Source organism: Panthera uncia, chromosome E1 (assembly GCF_023721935.1).
Source record: "Panthera uncia isolate 11264 chromosome E1, Puncia_PCG_1.0, whole genome shotgun sequence".
NCBI lineage: Eukaryota > Metazoa > Chordata > Mammalia > Carnivora > Felidae > Panthera > Panthera uncia.
In genome coordinates this window covers 55330893-55350428 of record NC_064814.1, presented here as the reverse complement: position 1 = coordinate 55350428, position 19536 = coordinate 55330893, and the positions used below count along the sequence as shown (strand labels likewise).

At 53.1% G+C, this 19536-nt stretch overlaps 2 protein-coding genes across 2 annotated transcripts in view; both read right to left on the bottom strand.

The window, feature by feature from the left end:
• Positions 1-1229: 1229 nt before the first annotated feature.
• On the bottom strand, positions 1230-3418 carry MFSD6L (major facilitator superfamily domain containing 6 like). Its single transcript, XM_049636950.1, has one exon. It carries the CDS (start codon positions 3271-3273, stop codon positions 1510-1512), a length of 1764 nt encoding a protein of 587 aa, XP_049492907.1. The 5' UTR covers positions 3274-3418; the 3' UTR covers positions 1230-1509.
• A 2030-nt stretch (positions 3419-5448) lies between these two features.
• PIK3R6 (phosphoinositide-3-kinase regulatory subunit 6) overlaps positions 5449-19536 on the bottom strand; it is a 54458-nt gene continuing 40370 nt past the window's right edge. The window contains exons 16-20 of the mRNA XM_049636949.1: positions 19416-19486; positions 18838-18928; positions 17132-17247; positions 6763-6875; positions 5449-6185 (exon numbers count right to left, since the gene is read on the bottom strand). Coding sequence (XP_049492906.1) covers positions 6032-6185; positions 6763-6875; positions 17132-17247; positions 18838-18928; positions 19416-19486 — 545 coding nt within the window. The 3' untranslated portion in view covers positions 5449-6031. The remainder of the gene's footprint in view (positions 6186-6762; positions 6876-17131; positions 17248-18837; positions 18929-19415; positions 19487-19536) is intronic.

Here is a 19536-nt window from a genome sequence, read left to right as displayed (position 1 = left end):
TAGCTGCCTTCAATCTTCACATTGATTCCCTTCCCCCCCCTTTTTTTTAATTTTTAAAATGTTTTTATTTATTTTTGAGACAGAGACAGAGCATGAGCAGGGGAGGGGCAGAGAGAGAGAGAGGGAGACACAGAATCCGAAGAAGGCTCCAGGCTCTGAGCCATCAGCACAGGGACGGACGCGGGGCCCGAACTCACGGAGTGTGAGATCATGACCTGAGCTGAAGCCGGATGCCCAACCGACTGAGCCACCCAGGCGCCCCAGGCAGAGGTAACTTTTTGCTGGTTATTGATACCCTGAAGCTTTTTAGGGAAAATTTTAAGAGAATAAATTCCCTGGAACCATGTCTGACCCAGTGAACCTTCATGTGTTTCCCCCCTTCTCCAGCTATGAGACATTTTTTTTTTTTTTTGCATTTGTAAAATGAGACGCTTCTAAATCTGATATCCCGCACTTACCTGATTATATAAGGTGGAAGAATTGGTCTCTGGCGTCTGGCTTCTGGAATAAGGGGCCCTATCCTGGGGGGTTGGGAGGGTTTGAGAAGGTACCCCATCTAGTGGCCACCCACGGGCCCAGCGTGGACCACCCGTGGCACCCTCACCCTACGGGGCTGCCGCACCTGTTTCCACCTGCCCACAATCTCCGTGGACTCTCGCGAGGTGCGGCATGTAAGATAGGCGTCCCAAGACGTGACATTGCCCTTGCTCTGATGGAAGTCTGGAAGGCAATTCTAGGGATCCTACCCCTGGGGACACACACGTTTGAGAGTAAGGATGAAAACGGACTAACCTGCGTCCGCTCTCCCCCAGCACATGTTACGTTTCCCATCACCTCCCCTTATCGGAAAGCTAAGTGCCTGGCTTCGAGTGTGGGCGCCTGTGTCTGGATGCGGACTTCTGTTTTTTGTTCTCGTTCTTACCTGCTCTTACCGCCCTCCCCGAATAATCTTCTAGATCCTTAAACCATCACATCACTCAGCCTCTGTGTGGACGCAGGCTCGTGCTTTCCGGACCCACGGGAACACACGTGACTCACGAAAGCCAGCAGCCCCCCCTCCGCCAACTGAGCGGGTCCCCTTAGCTCTTCCTGGCACCTGCCAGTTTGAGCACGCCAGTGTGGCTGAAATCAATGGCACTGGGGTCAGTACCAGTAAAGCTCTTTGCTAACCTTACACACCAAAATACAAGAATAAGTGAACACTAAGGGCACATTTTTGTGAGTTTTTTTTTTTTTTTTTTTTCTTTTTAGCAAATGTATTCTTCCTCCATTATTTAAAAAAAGATTGAACGGCCAAAAGTCAAATCTCCCCTTACCACAAAAGTAAAGAGAATCATGCATCCAGGCGATCTGATGGGACTTCTGCACACACACTCGTTTTCTCTCTCCAGGCGCCCTGCAGCCCCAGGACCTTGTCCTCGGCAGGTGAGTTTTGTCCACCCCCCCCCCCGCCCCCCAGCCTTGGGCACCTTCCCCGATCAGGGCATCGTGACCTGCCTCTCAGTCCTCCTAGCCTGAATGCTCCTCCCTCATGGCCTTCACGAGCCAGTCCCGTTCCGTCCCCTGCTCAGAGTCGCTCGTGTCGCTGGCCTCCACGACCAGCAGTTTTGAGTAGTTGATTCTCTGCTCCTGGGGCAGTGTCCGCTGGACGGACAGGAACAGGGCCAGCCAGAGCAACAGGCCCACGCAGCAGGCCTGGTACAGAACGGCCAGGCTGAAGGACATCACCACGAAGCCCCCCGCAAAGCTGCCCAGGCTGGACCCGCCCCCGTAAAAGTGGCCTTGGAACATGGCACTCAGGGGCCTCTCCATTCCGGGAGAGGCCAGGTGCTCGACCGAGGCCTTCACCGCCCACCCCAGAGCCCCGCTGCTGATGGCGCTCAAGGTCTGAGCGGGGAGGAGGGACCACCAGTTCCAGAGGAAGGCGTAGTAGAGTAGCTGCCCCGCCAGACAGCCCAGCCCCAGCCCCACGGTGCCCACCCTGGTCAGTTTCCTAAGCAACGTCGCTCTGAACGGATGGACCACAATCTCCCCCAGCCAGCCCAGCGCCACCGAGAAACCCATGACCAGCTCGCTGCTCCCGAGGTCCTTCATGTGCCAGAACAGAAAGTTCTGTACCGTGCTGGTGGCGGCTCCTATCAGGAAGACAGTGAGGGCCAGGAGGGTGAGGCGGGGGTCGCCGGCCACCAGAGACAGCGCCTTGACGGTTTTGTAGCTGGGCTCCCGCCGCCTGCACGTGGGGACGGGAAAGGCGATGCTCACCAGTAAAGCCAGCGTGCTGACCAGTGAGTAGCCGTAGAAGTGCAACACACCCCGGGGGCCATTTGTCACCAGGGAGCATTCCAGCCGTCCCGCCAAGGCTGCGATGCCACAGGCCCCCGTGGACATGCCCAGCAGCCTCCAGATCCACAGGCTTCTGTAGCGGTCCGCGGCGTCCACACAGTCTAGGTACTCATAAAGGCTGTCGTCTGCCACCTGCTCCAGAGGGGCCGTCAGCAGCTCCCAGAACACCATGGACCCCAGGGAGAGGAAGAAGGTCCACCGCAGCCCTTCCGAGGACAGGCCAAGGGCCCGGGCGTGGCCCTCGGCTGCCGACCAGTTGGCTGGGCTTCCCAGCGCTGTACCTCCAGCAAGCAAAGGGAGGGTGGTCCCGCCCACCTTAAAAGCCCCTTCCCGAGAGGGAGCTTTCACCCCCGAAGTGACAGGATGGACAGCTAGGGACGTGGTCCCGGCTCCCTCCACGGAGCCCACGGCGTGGCCAGGAGGATGACCGGACGGCTCGTGGACACTTCCCGCGGGTCCTTTCCCCACGCCAGAGGCCTCCACGGTCCGAGGACTGCTCTTGGATGCGGGGCTGGGCGCCCCCGGCGGCTGGTTCGAGGCGAAGGTCCCGGTCAGCGCGGCCCCCGGTGGCGGCGCGGTGGGGGTGGCGCCGTCGCTGGCGTTACAGGAACCCGACCGCAGATCTTTGTCCAGCGGCGGCACGAGGACCAGCAGCAGGCTGGCCCCCGCCGAGCCGAGCAGCGAGCCCATCAGAAGCACCCTCCTCTTCTGGTAGCTTTTGGCCAGGAAGGCACAGAAGGGACCCCAGAAGGCTGCGATCAGGTGCTTGGTCCCCATCAGGATGCCCACCCAGGGCGCGGCCAGGCCCAGCTGCCTCAGGTAGAGGGTCAGGAACGGAGTCACGCAGGCGTCCCGGACCCCGCACACCAGGTGGAAGAGCCTGGCCACCCCCAGAGCCCGGCTGACGTCCCACTGGGGGTTGGCGCTCATGGCTGCCCGGCTCCGTCAGTCCCGGGCGGGCGGGGGGCGGAGCTGGGCGCGGGGCGGGCGCTGGGTCACGGCCATGGGCCGGGAGGGGGGCGCGGGGCGCGGGGCGCGGGGCGAGCGGGGAGCCCCCTCCGGCCTCGGGCGGCGCCGCGGTCACCGGGTCAACGGCCGCCACGCCCACCCACCCCCTCCACGTCCGGCCGCCGCCCCGGAAGTAGCCCCGCCCCCTGACGCCGCACCTGGGGGGCGGGGCCGGCGCACCTGCGCGCCGCACCTGCCGGGCCCGCAGCTCCGCCCCCCCCCCCCCCCCCCCGGCCGTGCGCGCGCGAGCGAGGGTGGCGGCCGGTGGCCGGCCCCGGGTCCCCCGAGAACCTGAGTCAGTTCTCTGAGTCGCTTCAGGCGAGGAAAACTGGGGGCCGGTGGGGGGGGGCGGGGAGCGGGGATGCGACCTACCTGTTACCCTCAGGGACCGTCCCTGTCCACCCTCACTGACAAATCCCACCCGCTCCGCAGACTCGCGCTCCCCTCCCCTGCTTTATTTTTCTCCGCAGCACGCATCACCACCCAGCGCACTACCGGTTTCTATTTCGCGTGTTTCTCTCGTTTCTTGTCTGGGTCCATCAGAGGCAGAACTCCAGGAAGGCAGCTATTTTCGTCCCCAGGGCATAGAGCTGTTTCCTTGGATGCCAGCTGCCCCCGGGGGACAGACACTATTGGTGACACGGGTCTCTTCAGTGGGGACAACCCCCAGAGAGCAGGGCTGGGTCTTGGGGTAGCCCCCTGCCCCCCCACCCAGGCAGCCGTCCCGGCCCCTGGAACAGTATGTACTTAGTGGTTAGTTTCAATCCACATCTCAGGGAGCTCAGTTGTCCAATTTGAGGGCACACCTCCCAGAGGCGGTGAGCTAACATTTGGGGCAGCAAATACAAACAGGTCAACAATCTTAGATCAACAGAAGTGTTTTCATTAATTGGCCTGATAGATACTGGCAGCATTTCACTGATGACATTGGTGATGTCTGAGACCCATGGACTGGTTACCATTTTGCTGGAGGCCTTTCGTCTCTGGACAAGCATTTATAAGAATCTAGAGAGTCAGGTTGTCCGGCCCTTTGAAATGGTGTTGTGGGCTTTACTCCCAAGTGGTCCGATGTCCACCTACTGATTCGGTGACCCTTTCATGCAAGGTTTGCTCAGAGCACCTAATTTGGCTGGGGTGGGGTTGAGGGGGGTGGCGATTTGCCCACACAGGTCAGAATGTGTAGGGGACTTTGGTCTATGACTTGCTTTCATTGTGAGCTGGTAGATTCTTGCAGGAGGGGCCCAGAGACCTCACCCAATTCGAACAGCTGGTAAACTCGCAAATGTTTACTTAAAGATCCTAGTAATTGCGAATGCCAGAACTGATACAAATCAGCTGATACAAGCCAGCATCCGTCAGGCCAACAGCAGGACAATAAATGTAGCCACCTCCAGGTAAACCCACTCAAATCCAGTGATATCGGTCATTTCTGGTTTGAAACCCCCTCGGTCTCAGGCTTGCCCCTAATCACTCTCTCCCCGGGTTCTGCAGGGGGGCAACTACAGTGGAAGATCTCACATCCATCCACTCCTTGGTCTTCATCGATCCAGAGCTGGAAGGCACTCTGACAAGCTGGTGTCCCTTGGTCCCACCTGCCTAGACCCCCAGGCAGCCCCTCTTGCAAGGGGTCTCGCAGACTTGCCCCCCACTGCTGGGGCGATGAGGCCAAAAGGAAAGTGCCTCCCTCTCTACTCTTGGATCCCCTCCTCCCACCATCCCCTGGGGCCCTGCCCAGGCAAGAGAGATGACCTCAAGTCCATGCTTTTATGTTTTCTCTGTTACTTTTCTTCCCACCCTACACCTAGTCCCGAGGGTGAAGAAACTGGTCTGTGTCACCGAACTTCCCTATTTTACATCTGGATACACGTTTTAGAACTCAGGGCGCCTGGGTGGCTCAGTCGGTTAAGCGTCCGACTTCTGCTCAGGTCATGATCTTGTGGTTTGTCAGTTCGAGCCCCACGTGGGGCTCTGTGCTGAGCTCAGAGACCGGAGCCTGCTTGGGATTGTGTGTCTCTCTCTCTCTGCTCCTCCCCCGCTCATGCTCCCTCTCTCTAAAATATAAACATTGAAAAGATTTTTTTTTTTGAATCCAGATGTCGCTAGGTATTAGATAAAAGCAAACGTACTTTAGTGTGTTTATTGGAACTGACGATTTCCTCTCACTCGGGAGAGACACCTGCCTGGGAATGCAGGACGAGGAGGTGGCTGGAAGGAAGAAAAGGAACAGACTCTCGGAAGGGAGAGGCTGCAATTATCTTTGCCTGCTTCCCATCCCCCACTCTCCCCCCCCCCCCCCAGGCCACAGGGCCCTGGCCGACGTAGCATCTCTCACTGGGGGCGGTTTAAGGGCCGAGGGGGGATCTTGAGCCGCACAAGTGGGAATTGAAGATCAGTGGAGGCGTGGACATTTGTGCACGGAGCCGGGTCTTGCTTGCGTGTGTGCAGCTTTGCTGGGACCTTCCTGGGGCCTGTGTGTGGGCCCTGCTCCATCACCTGCCTCGGCCCAGTAAGCACCTTATGCACCCGTCACTCGCTGGCTCCTACTCACAGCCAGAAGCCACCCAGGGCAGCCAGGCCTCGTTCCGGCGGCCGGTGTGAGTGTTTGGAGGCTGGTGGGGTAGTGTATCCGTACTCTTGGGCCTGGGCTCTCAGACTCGGCGCTTCTGCTGCCCCTGCGGGCTCACTGGACGATGCCGGAGAACGTGTTGATGGGCATTAGAAGGGGCTTGGGCTTGGCTTTGGTCCCTTCCACCTCCTGCCCGTGTGAACCGAGCTGTGACGCCTCGGACTTGTGGGCCCCGGAACATGGCTCTGGGCAGGGAGAGACCTCGAATCTGTGGGCGGAGAGAGGCCAGCTCAGGAGACCCATCTCTGGGGTCAAATCTTCCCCGGGGGGGTTTTGAAGGTAGTCCCTCTATTATAGATTATACAGAGGAGGCCTCATGGAGAGAGGAGGGAGTCAGGACAAGGAAAGAGCATCCTGGGCGGGGTGGGGGTGGGGTGGACACCGAGAGAGGAGGCGTGCCTGCGCAGTCACTCGGTGTATGCCTTCCTTACCCAAATACACCGCCCCAGGGGAAACCTCTAAGCAGCCCCAGGTTAACCTTTATGGGAGGGACTGTGCCAACACAGGGGGTCAGATCTGTGGCCGTGGGGCCAAGTGTATGTAGAGGAATCTCCGGAAACTTAAATAGCAGGGGCTGGCCAGAGTCAGCCATTCATTAGTTCTTCTCCCTGGATTCATAGGAAGTCACAGGGCAGTGGCCTAAGTCCATCCCACCAGGGACACCTGCCCGGCCACATGGTCTGCCTGCGACAGGTGTCCCGGGCTAGAGGCAGAAGATAGGAGGGGCCGGCTGCCGCTCACGTGTGCCCCGTGGGGCATGCAGGGGTGGTGAGGCCCGGCCTCACCTGACCACGTCCTTGAACGTTCGCCGACTGTCCTTGTCCAGGAGCAGCGTCAGGAGCCTCTGGTCCTGGCTCTGGATCTGGATGTTGGCCGTCCGGAAGGTGTTTGTCACCATCTGCAAACAAAGAGAGCTTGTGTGAGTGTCACCTTCGTGACAGATGGCCTTGCCAACACCTCCTACCCTCTCCGGTGTCTTTGTTCGGTGCACGGGGTCCCCAACTCTCTTCCTGCAAGTGACTTGGAGCAGTGACAGTATTCTGCAGAAACTGTGTCTGGGCTGCCCCGGCCCCCCGGTGTCACGTCATTTCTGCAGTTGTCCTAAATTTCGACAACCTAGATCTTGCCAAGTTATCAAGGTACCTGAGACCTCCATAGAACGGGCGTGTATATTACATGTGCAATTTTGGCAGGTGGGGGTGGGGTGGGGAATATTTCAGGGATTTTAGGAGTCCTGACCGCTGTCCTCAGAGTTGGATTACATACGAAATGATTTCCCTGGGGCAGAGATAGAGGGTCTAGGAAGCGGCCACCTACCCTCATGACGCAGACCAGCCCTGTATCTGTTTGCACCATGGAACTATCTAGGGACCAGGCACAGGTGGGAAGGCATCTATTGCCTGCCAGGAAACCTGGGGCAAAGGGCTTCCTGCCTTCTATGCTCCAAAGCCCTGCGTGGCTTCTCTAGAAAGTACCCAGGACCAAAGGAAAGCAGCCAGCAGGCTCTAATCCCCTGACCCGAGGGGCTGCCCAGAGGGAGGGGACCTCTTGGGAGAGGATTGGGAGCACCTTGTGTTCCAGGTGGGGCCTTCAGAGGGACTTTCCGGGTGGCTGGCCCACTCTACATGCAGACAGCAGCTTTGGGGGGCTTGTCCCCCCCTCCAACATTCTGGACCTCTAGAGTTCATCTTGCTCAAGAACTCTCAACCCTGGAAATCACCTTTCCAAAACAAAATTAGAGATTCCTACTGACGTGGTCTGGACTTGAGCCCAGGCACAGGCATCTTTAATAAACTCCCTTTTGCAGGCAGGATAGGGACCACGGAGCTAATCCAGCTTTTCCCTGTGTTAGAGCAGAGGTACATGCAGCAGCCGAAACTGGGTGGGGGTGGGGGTGGGGGTGGGGAGTCAGGCACGTCTGGGTATTTCGGCCAAACATTCATCGGAGTGGGGATAGGACACTGACCAGGATGCTAGTTGGATAACCATGAGCATTGGGATGTCATCCGTGGCCTTCCAGAAGTATCTGGAGAGACTGCAGGGAGGCTAAATTCCTGCGTGGGCTGGGGGGTGGGGAAAGCCAGCTGCATTACGATGGCTTAGGGGACCCCGCTTGAACTGACCCCAGCTGGTGAGGGAGAAGACTGAGGTCTGGAGGGATTGACCGTGACCTTCTGAAGCTTTCACAGTAGTAGGCGTGGGAACCAGCTCCCTGACTCCCGACTCAGTGCTCTTTCTCTGCGTCAGGCTGTTCTAGGTATCTCCCAGCAGGATCTGGGCCTGTCTGACCTTGCCCCCCAGATAGCCAGCGGCGGTCTCCGGGCTTCCTTCCATCTGCCTGCCGTGCACACAGAGGCCTTCATTTCCCCCTTGTGGTCTGCGTGCCTCCCCACACCCGACCCTGCCTGGCTTTGGCCCTGTGACGACAGCGGGGCTTTTGGATTTCATTCTATGGATGCGGCCCTGGAGGTCAGTTGAAAGGGCGAGACTCCTATTGCAAAAGGTCTCAGCCTCAGCTCGTTAGGGGCTGAGCAAAACGCTGCTATTCACGGTTCACTGTCATGGGCTTCCTGCCTCCCATGCCCCCAAAGCCCCAATTCTACCATTCCTGCCTTATTTCCCACCGCCTTCCTCTATCAAACTTCCCAGCCAGCCCAATGAGTCTCATTGCTGCCCCTTAAACTCACCAATCCAGCCACAGTGCCCTTGCCCTGCTGTTCTCCAAGCGGAGAACACCCTCACTCCAGCTCACTGCGAAGCTCCCCTACCACGCGGTGTTCGTCTAGCCGTTCGTGCAGAACACCTAACTGACCGGCCTGGGTTCCAAGAGCAAAGCAAAGCACCTGGCGCTTCCTCCAGAAAGTCAGTGCGGGGATAAAAGGAAACACGAAGGGGTGGTAAGTTTAGAGTCTCAAAAAGCCTACAGGCAGGTTGTTTCAAGAGGTCATGAGACATAGGAACTGTTAGGGGTGGCTGGGTGGCTCAGTCGGTTAAGTGTGGGACTTCCGATTTCAGCTCAGGTCAAGATGTCACTGTTTGTGAATCCAAACCCCGAGTGGGGCGCTGCACTGACTGCTCAGAGCCTGCTTGGGATTCTCTCTCTCTGTTCCTCCCTCGCCTGCTCTCTCTTAAAAAAACAAAACAAACAAACAAAAAAAAAACTTAGGGAACAGACGTGGGAAGAGGAAATACAGGAGGGTAAACAGGGACACCTTGCAGCCTACTTGAGGCTTAGGTACAGAGCTGTCCAATAGGAAGGAGGTGTCCCCTCAGCACACGTGACCTCTCAGCCAATCAGAGCTCTCCTACGGTAGACCTGTTGTTGCAGAGAAAATGCGCGCATGCAACATGAGGTCCTGGAGAGGCGGGGACAGACTAGCGGGCTCCGCAGAGAGCACCTACGGGGGCGGGGGGGGGGCAGACAGCTCGCACTGAGTGCTGGGGAGGATGGGGAGGACCGGGACCAGGGCACTCACAGTCCATCGCTGTACAGCGATCATGCCCCTTACAGTGTTGCCCATGCCCCCATGGCTGTGACCCCAGGGCCGTGTGGGCGCACAGAGAGGGGCACCTAGCTTACCCAGGAGTGGGGGCGGGGAGGGGTGAGCGTCAGGGAGGGCCTCCTGGGGGAGAGGACCCCTGAGTTTCCTTTTGAAGGAGAAATACGAGCTATGGAAAGAGGACGGGGAAGAGAAAGGTAGGAACAGGTGTCGGACCAGGCACGGCGCACGAGCAGGACACAGAGGCGTGTCTGCAGGGACACTTTCGCACGTGCTGTGCGGCAGAGGGTCCGCAGACACAGGCCGGAGTTGCTTATGGAGCTAAAGGGAGCCATGCTATGCAACACTGAAGAACTTTCCTGCCCTTCAGTCATACAGCCTGGGAAATGACAGAGGGGTTTTAAGCATAGGCAGGTCCGAGTTTTATTTTATTGATTTATTTTAAGTTTATTTCTTTATCTTGAGAGAGAGAGAGAGCGAGCATGAGCAGGGGAGGGGCAGAGAGAGAGGGAGAGAGAGCATCCCCAAGCAGGCTCCGTGCTGTCAGCTCAGAGCCCCACTTGGGGCTTGAACTCACAACGGTGAGGCGATGATCAGAGCTAAAATCAAAGAGTTGGTGGCTTAACCAACTGAGCCACCCAGGTGCCCCTCGTTTAGAAATAACGCTCAGGCGGAGATGTGGAGGTGGACTTAAGGAGCATTGCGGTGGCATCAGCTAGGAGGCTACTGTGTTTGTCCTGCAAAAGGGGATGGTGGAGGTCTGGACCGAGGGTGACCAAACCCATCCTGGTGTGCCAGGGCTCTCCGGGAGTTAGCACAGAAGGCCGTGCACCCCGGGAAGCAGTCCTGAGTCCCGGGCAAATTCGCGTGGTTTGTCCACCTAAGTGGCTCCAAAGGAGGGAGATGAGGAGAAGGAGAAAGTTCGAGAAGTGTTAAGAGAGAAAACCAGCAGGACACGGGAAAGCGAGGGAGACGAGGCATCTGAGGGGACGTCCAGAATCCTGGCAGAGGTGATGGGTTAATGACGGTACCATTAAATGAGAGGCTGGCCATAGCGGGGAGAAATAACATGAAAATCATTCTTAGCACATATACAGCTCTTTCTTGGTCCCACACTCTTCTGAGAGCTTTACATGTGACCATCATTCCTTCCCCACAACAACTGGGTAAGGTCTATTTTATGTTATTATTATATTATCTACTCTTATTATTACCTATCTATTATAGTATCTATAATCTATTATCAATACTATTATTATCGTCCCCATTTACAGATGATGAGATTGAGACATAGGCAGCCTGATTAACTTGCCTGAAGTCACATAGCTGGTAAATGGCAGAACCGAGTTCTGCACCCAAGCAGCCTTGGTCCGACTCTGGAGAGCTCTTAGCCAAAGTCCTGACTTTGTTTTTGTTTTTGTTTTATTTTTTTTAATGTTTATTTATTTTTGACAGAGAGAGAGAGACAGAGCATGACCGGGGGAGGTCAGAGAGAGAGGGAGACACAGAATCCGAAGCAGGTTCCAGGCTCTGAGCTGTCAGCACAGAGCCCGACGTGAGCCAAAGTTGGATGCTCAACCAACTGAGCCACCCAGGCGCCCCCTGGCTTTGGTTTTGAATATCTTGTGTTTGGGGAGTTGTGGGACATCCAGTTCATGCTGAGTTGAGTGTAGGGTTGGACACTCAGGGCGTGACTATCAGAACAGGAGATACAGATTTGGGAGTCCTTAACACATCGGACTCAGACCACACATGTGGGTTAGCTAGTCCAGGGAATGAGAAAAGAAGTGGGCCATGGATGGAAGTTGAGAACAGTAGCTATTTAAGAAACTGGTTTAGGAAAAAGAGCCCAGGGAAAGAGGCCAAAAAGTCACGGTCAGATATGTAGAACTTTGAGAAAGTGGTGTCTCCAAATTCACAGATTTAGGGAATTTAAAGACTCGGAGAACAGGGCATCAGTTCTGGTGGTGGAACTCGTTAAAAATTGATCAAAGTGGGGGGCAACTGGGTGGCTCAGTTGGTTGAGCGCCCGACTCGTGGTTTCGGCTCAGGTCGTGATCGCAATGGTTCATGGGTTCCAGCCCCACGTTGAGCTCTGCGCTGATATGTGGAGTCTGCTCAGGATTCTCTCTCTTTCTGCCTCTCCCCTGCTCATGCTCTCTCTTTCTCTTTCTCTCCTCTCCAATAAATAAATTAAGTAATTAATTTAAATAATTGATCAAAGGAATAAAAACCTAGAAAAATTGCCTATGACAGTGTTGGAAGCCAGCTTTATTGGCATATCAACATATAAGTGGGACTTTAAATATATATTTTTTCAATTTAAAGGTAATCATGACAGAAAAAATAGCATATATAGCTTGCAAATTGTCAGAGGGGGAATATAAGCTAACAGAGCTTAAGTCCCTCCCTCCCCCCAAACAGCAAAAGCATTACAAAAATCAGAAAGCACAACATAAGACAGCAGAAAAAGATCAAATAGTGCGTAAAATTAGTGTTGATGGATTAAACTATAAATTGGTAAAAAGCACAGACTTTCAGACTGAGTCAGAACAAAATCCAACTGTATGCTATTTACAAGAGGCATATCTAAAATAAAATAAAAATGTTTTAAAAGTGAAGGATGGGGCGCCTGGATGGCTCAGTCTGTTAAGCATCCAGCTCTAGATTTTAGCTCAGGTCAAGATCTCACGCATGGGTTCGAACCCCACATCAGGCTCTGTGCTGACAGTGTGGAGGTTGCTTGGGATCCTCTCTCTCCTTCTCTCTCTACCCCTCCTCTGCTCACTCTCTTGTGCTCTCAAAGTAAACAAGTAAACTTTAAAAATTTTTTTTAAATAAAGGGATGAGGATTTCTGATTTCAAAATGGCAGAGTGTATATTTTCTTGTTCCTTTCCTCTTATAATTTGCCTCAAAACAAGGAGCTGCAGAATGTCCATCGATGGATGAATGGATAAAGAAGATGTGGTATATACATACAATGGAATATTACTTGGTGATCAAAAAGAATGAAATCTTGTCATTTGCAACTACATGGGTGTAACTAGAGGGTATTATGCTAAGTGAAATCAGTCAGTCAGAGAAAGACAAATATCATAGGACTTCACTCCTATTTTGTGATAAGACACAAAACAGATGAACATAAGGGAAGGGAAGCAAAAATAATATAAAAACAAGGAGGGGGACAAAACATAAGAGACTCTTACATACAGAGAACAAACTGAGGGTTGCTGGCGGAGTTGTGGGTGGGGGGATGGGCTAAATGGGGGAGGAGCATTAGGGAAGACACTTGTTGGGATGAGCACTGAATGTTATACATAGAGGGTAAATCACTGGATTCTACTTCTGAAATCATTATAGCACTACATGCTAACTTGGATGTCAATTAACAAACAAACAAACAAACAGGTGTGTTTTTCATGAAACTAGAAGACACCCAAAGCCCTAAAGCATGACATTTGAGGACAGAGGGAGGAAGGTCCAACACAAGGATCAAAACTCTGGAAAGCTTCTGAACAGGAGGCCGCATATCCCTCAGATAGTGGTGATGAGATAGAGCCTGAATAAAGGGAACGCACTGGAAGTTCTACAAGGAAGGATGCTTAACCGACTGAGCCACCCAGGTGCCCCTAGATGATGTCTTTTAAAGATCCACAATAACGGGGCGCCTGGATGGCTCAGTCGGTTGAGCGTCCGGCTTCAGCTCAGGTTATGATCTCACAGTTTGTGAGTTCGAGCCCCGCATCGGGCTCTGTGCTGACAGCTCAGAGCCTGGAACCTGCTTCTGGTTCTGTGTCTCCCTCTCTCTCTGCTCTTCCCCCACTCATGCTCTCTTTCAAAAATAAATAAAAACATTAAAAAAAATTTAAAGATCCACAATAATGAATGAAAACGATTCCACCAAGGCATATGCTTGTGATATTCCAGAACCTTTGATGAAATGAAGCCTCAGAAGCTTCTAGAAAGGGAGAGAAAGGAACAGCACAAGAAGTTATCATATTTTTCAGCAGCAGTGCCGGAAACTAGAACATTCAGGTTTGAACAAACTGAGATCCCATTGACAAAATCAAAGCCATACTGGGAATGTGGACCAACCTTCCCTATTTTGGATAGATGAGGTAGACAAAAAAAATGTTTAATTGCAGATTAGAGTAATATGGTGTGTCTGACCTAATAATTCTATGCCATATTTTGCATTCTGTAGACAAAAAAACACACGTGTCTCTCTTCAGTTATCACAGGATATTTAAAAATTGATCATGGACCGGGCAGTGAGGCTAATGCCATAAATTCTAAAGTTGAAGTTGTGTGGGTCAGGTGCTTTGGTTGTCTCGGGGGAATTTAGTAATCTCAGGAATCAAGGGGCTTGGGTGTCAATAGCCATGGGCGTGGGGGACAACCATGGGCTCATATGAGGCAGGGATTGGGAACTAAGATCCGCCCCCCCCCCCCCCCCCCCCCAAGGGCCCTTTAAAACTATGCTCTCAGCAAAACACTCTATTAGAAAAAAAAAAAAATTTGCAGCCTGTGCTATGAATGAGGAGGACAAATATTCCCTGGGAATTCTTAGCTACAAGTCTGTCCTTAGGTGGATCTGGGGTCTGGGAATTTCTGAGCCAAGAAATTAACTCAAAATATGGGCTTGGGCTGATAATATCCCGGGGGCCCGTGGCTAAGGCAAATACAGAATTTCTCTAGAAGGTCGCATTTTCCACCCAGATTTCCCACAGACAAAGCCCCAACAGGTAGGAAACACACCTGGAAAACATACCTCCAGTTGAGGAAACATACAAAGAATTAAGATGCCACGGGGTTCAGTGGACCCAGTAAACGCAGGGATTAAACTCCCGATAAGTACAGATAAGGTAATTATATACATCAGACTATAAAGTGAAAATCTTTAAAATGAGCAAAGAAAAAAATAAAATGAGCAAAGAAACATAAGAAGGAAAAAAACTGTATTATTAAAGGAATAAGCGTGTCATTTTGATTCTTATTTTTTTAATGTTTATTTATTTATTTTGAAAAAGAGGGTGGGAAAGGGTAAGGGCAGAGAGAGAGAGAGGGAGAGAGAGAGGATCTGTGCTAACAGCAGAGAGCCTGATGTGGGGCTTGACCCCACGAACTGTAAGATCATGACCTGAGCTGAAGTCAGACACTTAACTGACGGAGCCACCCAGACGCCCCTCATTTTCATTGATTCTCTCCCCACCCGCATGTTTTAACATCTCTGAAATTAGGAACTATTTTGCAACCCAGGTGATAAGAAAGCATTGCTTGTACTTCAGGAAGCATTGTCTCCTTCTGAGTGGTGTGTACAATTATGGTCTCTCTTTAACTTGATGAAACATAATGTTTGAAAAAGAATCAGGTGCCTTTAATGTGTGATCATAGCAGGGGCAGAAATCATCAAAGGAAAGTAACTGGTAGCTTTTACTTCATCAAAATATAAATCTATTTTAGGTAAAAAACAAAGAAACAAACCCATAACACCAAAAGACAAACTTGAGAAAAAAATATTTCTTAAAACATGTGACAAGGGCGTTTGGTGGCTCGGTCAGTTAAGCACCCGACTCCTGTCCGCTCAGGTCATGACCTCATGGTTTGTGAGATCGACCCCTGCATCAGGCTCCGCACTGTCAGCTTGGGATTCTCTCTCTCCTTCTCTCTGCCCCTCCCTTGCTCTCTCTCTCTCTCTCTCAAAATAAATAAACATTTACAAAAATATGACATAAGGGGTTAATATTCTCATATCATAAAATAGAGACCACAATAGTAACATCACATGAGAACATAAACAGAAAATACACAAATGAAGAAATAGAAATTATCACTGTGTAGAAGAAACTCTTCAACTTAATTGGTAAAGACACACAAATGGAAATAATGAAAATCCTGACAAATTTACGAGGAAAAAATTAGTCCACGTGTTAATTGTGCAACAAAATTGACCCTCTCAAACATCATGGAGGGCAATACATCAAAATATATCAAAAGTCCTAACATATGGATGCCATTTGACTGAGTGAGCTCACTTTTAGACATTTTTTAAAAAGGTTTAACTGTGATTTTTAGTACCTATTTATCCCTATGCATGTTCCTTGTGGTATTGCTTACAATTATTATAATTATATAATAACTAATAATTATTGTTTATAATACGGAAACATGAGAACTCACCTAAATGTATTATAAGCAATCAGTTAAATAACCACACGGACCTATATAGCCATCATAGGAGAAATATCGACCGTAACATATTTAGTGACATGAACAAGATCTGGCCCAGGCAGACTCACAAAGCCTTAGTATATTTTGGAATAGAAACGTCAAGTTTTTACTCCGTACTTTGATAGTATGTAGCGATCAATTAACTTAAAGACATACAGAAAACCGGCTGGGTGCTTGCACCTCGAAATAGTAACACCCATTCCTTTCTAGAAAATGGGACTAGAAGTAGATTTGCTTCTTTGTGGGGTGTTTTGTTTTTTGTTTGCTTGTTTGTTTTTTGCATTTCCCCCAAATCACTGAACTTTTCTTTACAGGTTAAAACATTACTTTCTTTTTTTTTTAAGTTTATTGATTTATTTTGAGAGAGAGAGAGAGAGAGAGAGAGAGCAAGCAGGGGAGAGGGTAGAGAGAGGGAGACAGAGAATCCCAAGCAGGCTCCCCACTGTCAGCACAGAGCCCGACGCGGGATCTCAAACCCTGAGATCAGGACCTGAGCCGAAGTCTGACGCTTCACGGACTGAGCCCCTCAGGCGCCCCTAAAACGTTATGTTTAAAGGGGAAGATAAACATTGAGGGCCAGAAAGACAGCTTTGGTCTCAGTGACCACGGAGGCGACTTTGCCACAGTGGGGAGGGTGTTACCCAGATGATAGCGGGGGGAGAGTTTTTGGCGGGAGACTGAAAACTAGGATGGAAAAGACCAGAGCACGTCTCCAGGCCACGAGGGAGGAGCGGTAGAGAAGGTCCACGCTGGAGAAAAGGAACTAGCATAGATGAATAGCGAATAAAAGCCCAGAAGACAGGCAAGAGAAGGGCGTTGGGCTACGAGGGCAGGGGTCTGCTCCCACGGACGCAGGATTTATTCCAGAAGCACTCAGCCACTGAGCATACGGACTGAGTAGCGACTTGATGCCTGGGAGCGGAGCAGGGCTGAGAACAGGGTTCAGGTGCAATCCTGGGATCCACAGCCCAGCTGAGTGGGGAAGTGAAGTCCAGAGAGGCCACGGGACGGGGGAGAGTGGGTGGGTGCTGGGTCTCTATCAATAAGGGAGTCCAAATCAATAAGTATCAATCAGGGCAAAGGGCAGCGGTCGGGGCGATGAGGTTAAGGAGCCGGCTCGATGAGGTTCAAGGTTGGGCTGTTGCCGCTTAGGAGTCTGGCTGCTGGGGAGCGCTCGGGAGGCCAGACCTGGGCCCGTCCTCCGTCCTTCAAGGGCCAGCGGAGGGGGGGCCTTGACTCTCCCCGGGCCTCAGTTACACCAGCCGGTGCTCCCCGGTACTCCACACACCAGGGGAGAGCAAATTCTCTCCAAGGGGAAGACCCAGTCCGACAGCAAAGGTTCAGAAGCCATCTCCCCTTCTCCGAACACCCCGGCCCAGGCCACCTACCTCATTCGAGTATCCCGTGCTGCCCAGTACTTACAGAGAAGGACCTTCCCGCCAAGTTGGAGGACTTGATGACCTCCGTCACGCTGACATTCAGGCACATGTGGTCTGTCACGGGAACAGCAGGTGGTGGGGCGGGGGCGGGCCCAGAAACTGGGGGGAACAAGATGGGAAGCAGGTGGCTGTAACGGGCCCCCCAACTTCCTGACTATGCCTTGGTCTCAACCGCATTTCAGTTCCTTCCTGAACATCCACTGCCTTTCCCTGGGGGACCCACAGGGTATCCTCTGTCACGGCAGCCACCTCCCCATGCCTTTCTGCACCCCTTCCCGCACCCCTTTTCTGTGGAAGAAGGTGCGGTGGACCCTTCTTGAAGCCCCCCGGCACGCGATCAATGGGAGGAGCGCAAGTTAGCGTGGGGGTGGGCGGGTGGGGGGATGCTGGTGAAGGAAATGAGGGAAATACAACTTAACAATTAGAGCGAACACGATAGTTTTCTAGACGCACATGAATGAGGACTTCATCTTCACTTGAGAAATGAAAGAACCGGTAGAGAGGTCACGAGGAACTCGCCCAAGGTCACACAGATGGTAAGTGGCAAAGCCAGACCTTGAGGCCAGCCCCCATCCCGACCCAGAATCTGTGCTCTTGACCCACCATGACCACCTCTCGGCTAAGAGCTATCCCCAGGGTCACATGTCTCCCTTGCGGTGTTAAGGGTGCACGAGTGGGGGGCGCCTGGGGGGCTCCGTCGGTTGAGCATCCAACTTCAGCTCAGGTCATGATCTCACAGTTCGTGAGTTGGAGCCCGGCATCGGGCTCTGGGCTGACGGCTCGGAGCCTGGAGCCTGCTTCGGATTCTGTGTCTCCCTCTCTCTCTGCCCCTCCCCTGCTCACACTCTGTCTCTGTCTCTTTCTCAAAAATAAACTAAACATTAAAGAAAAAAAAGATGCACAAATACAGGCGGTCTTGCTGGGTCCCCTGCTTCCTTCGCCTGGAAGCCAGCACCCGGACGGCCTGGGTGTGAATCTGGGCTCTGACCGGACGTGACCTGGCCTCCAGCATTTCTCTGCCTTCAGTTACGTCTCCGGTAAAAAGCGGCTGGTATTAATAATGCCGATCTCACAGGATTCGGAGAGTTGATGTGTTTGACACAGAACATTGCCCGGCCTCTGATCAATGGGTTCCGTGACGTCCTCACTCACGTCACCGAACTTTTCCTTCTTCCAGAAGACCAGGGGGCTAACGGAACAGCTCACGATTATCCTTCACTATCGGCATTTACATTGGTATCTTTTTAACATCTCTATTTTAGATTTGGAGCGTTAAACTATCTTATTATCTATTAGATACATAGCTATTATTAGGTAATTAGCTAGAATTAGAGAGTTTGGGCCGGTGGTGCCTTTGGTGAACTGGGGATTACCTGCCCCCGGTGGAGTGACATTCAGAAGAAAACATCTCCAGACGCAACAGAGGCAGGAGGGCGGCAGTACCCCCTCCGTGTGGCCCCTCTGCCTTCCAGCTGCAGGGCAGGACCGAGGCCAATGCTGTCGCACGTCCCCCCGATGGTGAGGGCAGATACCATGCCGCACCCGGGCACCCGGTGCTCAGCCCTGCACGACCTCAGGATTGGGTGGGAGGCCCGATTCCTCTGGGTCACCTCATCTGCCATCACTCACCCCTTTTTCCTTCTCCCCCCACCCATCCCCTTCTCGTGCCTTCTCTCTCCAGCTCCTTACCTTCAGTGTCACTGGCTGCAAAGGTCTTCAGGACCAGCCCAGTGGTCCGCAGGGAAACGGCGACCTCTTGGGCCCGGTGGCTGAGCAGGGCCTGGAGAGGGGATGCGGGCACCAAGGGGGTCCTCAGAACATCCTTGTCCCCCCGGGCACCCTCGTGTCAACAGTCCTGCTTCCCACCTCTGCCCTGACTGAGATTCTTGTCCGTGTCACCAATGTCCAAGGCGGGGCTGGCGGGGAGAGGCTGAGAGCACTCTTGGCCCCAGGGAGCATGGTCAGCCTCCCAGGCCCGAAGGGACACGTCTCCCATGCCATCAGTTCAAGCATCTGGTCAGCTAGGGAGGAAGGCATCCTCGAGCAACAGGACAGGCCCCTTGTCCCTTAAATCACGTGGCCTCCTCGGCTGCGTGCCAGGCTGGTGGTAATCCGCTCATCCCTGCAAAACTCTCCAAAGGCTGGGGAAACTCGGGCAGGAGGTTCTGGCTCTGTCTGCTCCCGCCAGCCTGTCCCTGATGCCTGCTTCCAACCCTGTGCCTCCCACCTCCTCCTGAGCAGCCCCCCGCCCCCCACGAACCACTCACCTTCTGGTAGCAAATGTTGAGCTCAGCCCCTGGGCCCTCGGCTGCGCCCCTCCTCCTGGGTGAAAAGCCATCTGAGGGAGGAGGAGGGAAGAGGCTGAATCGCGTAAGAGGCTCCTGCCCC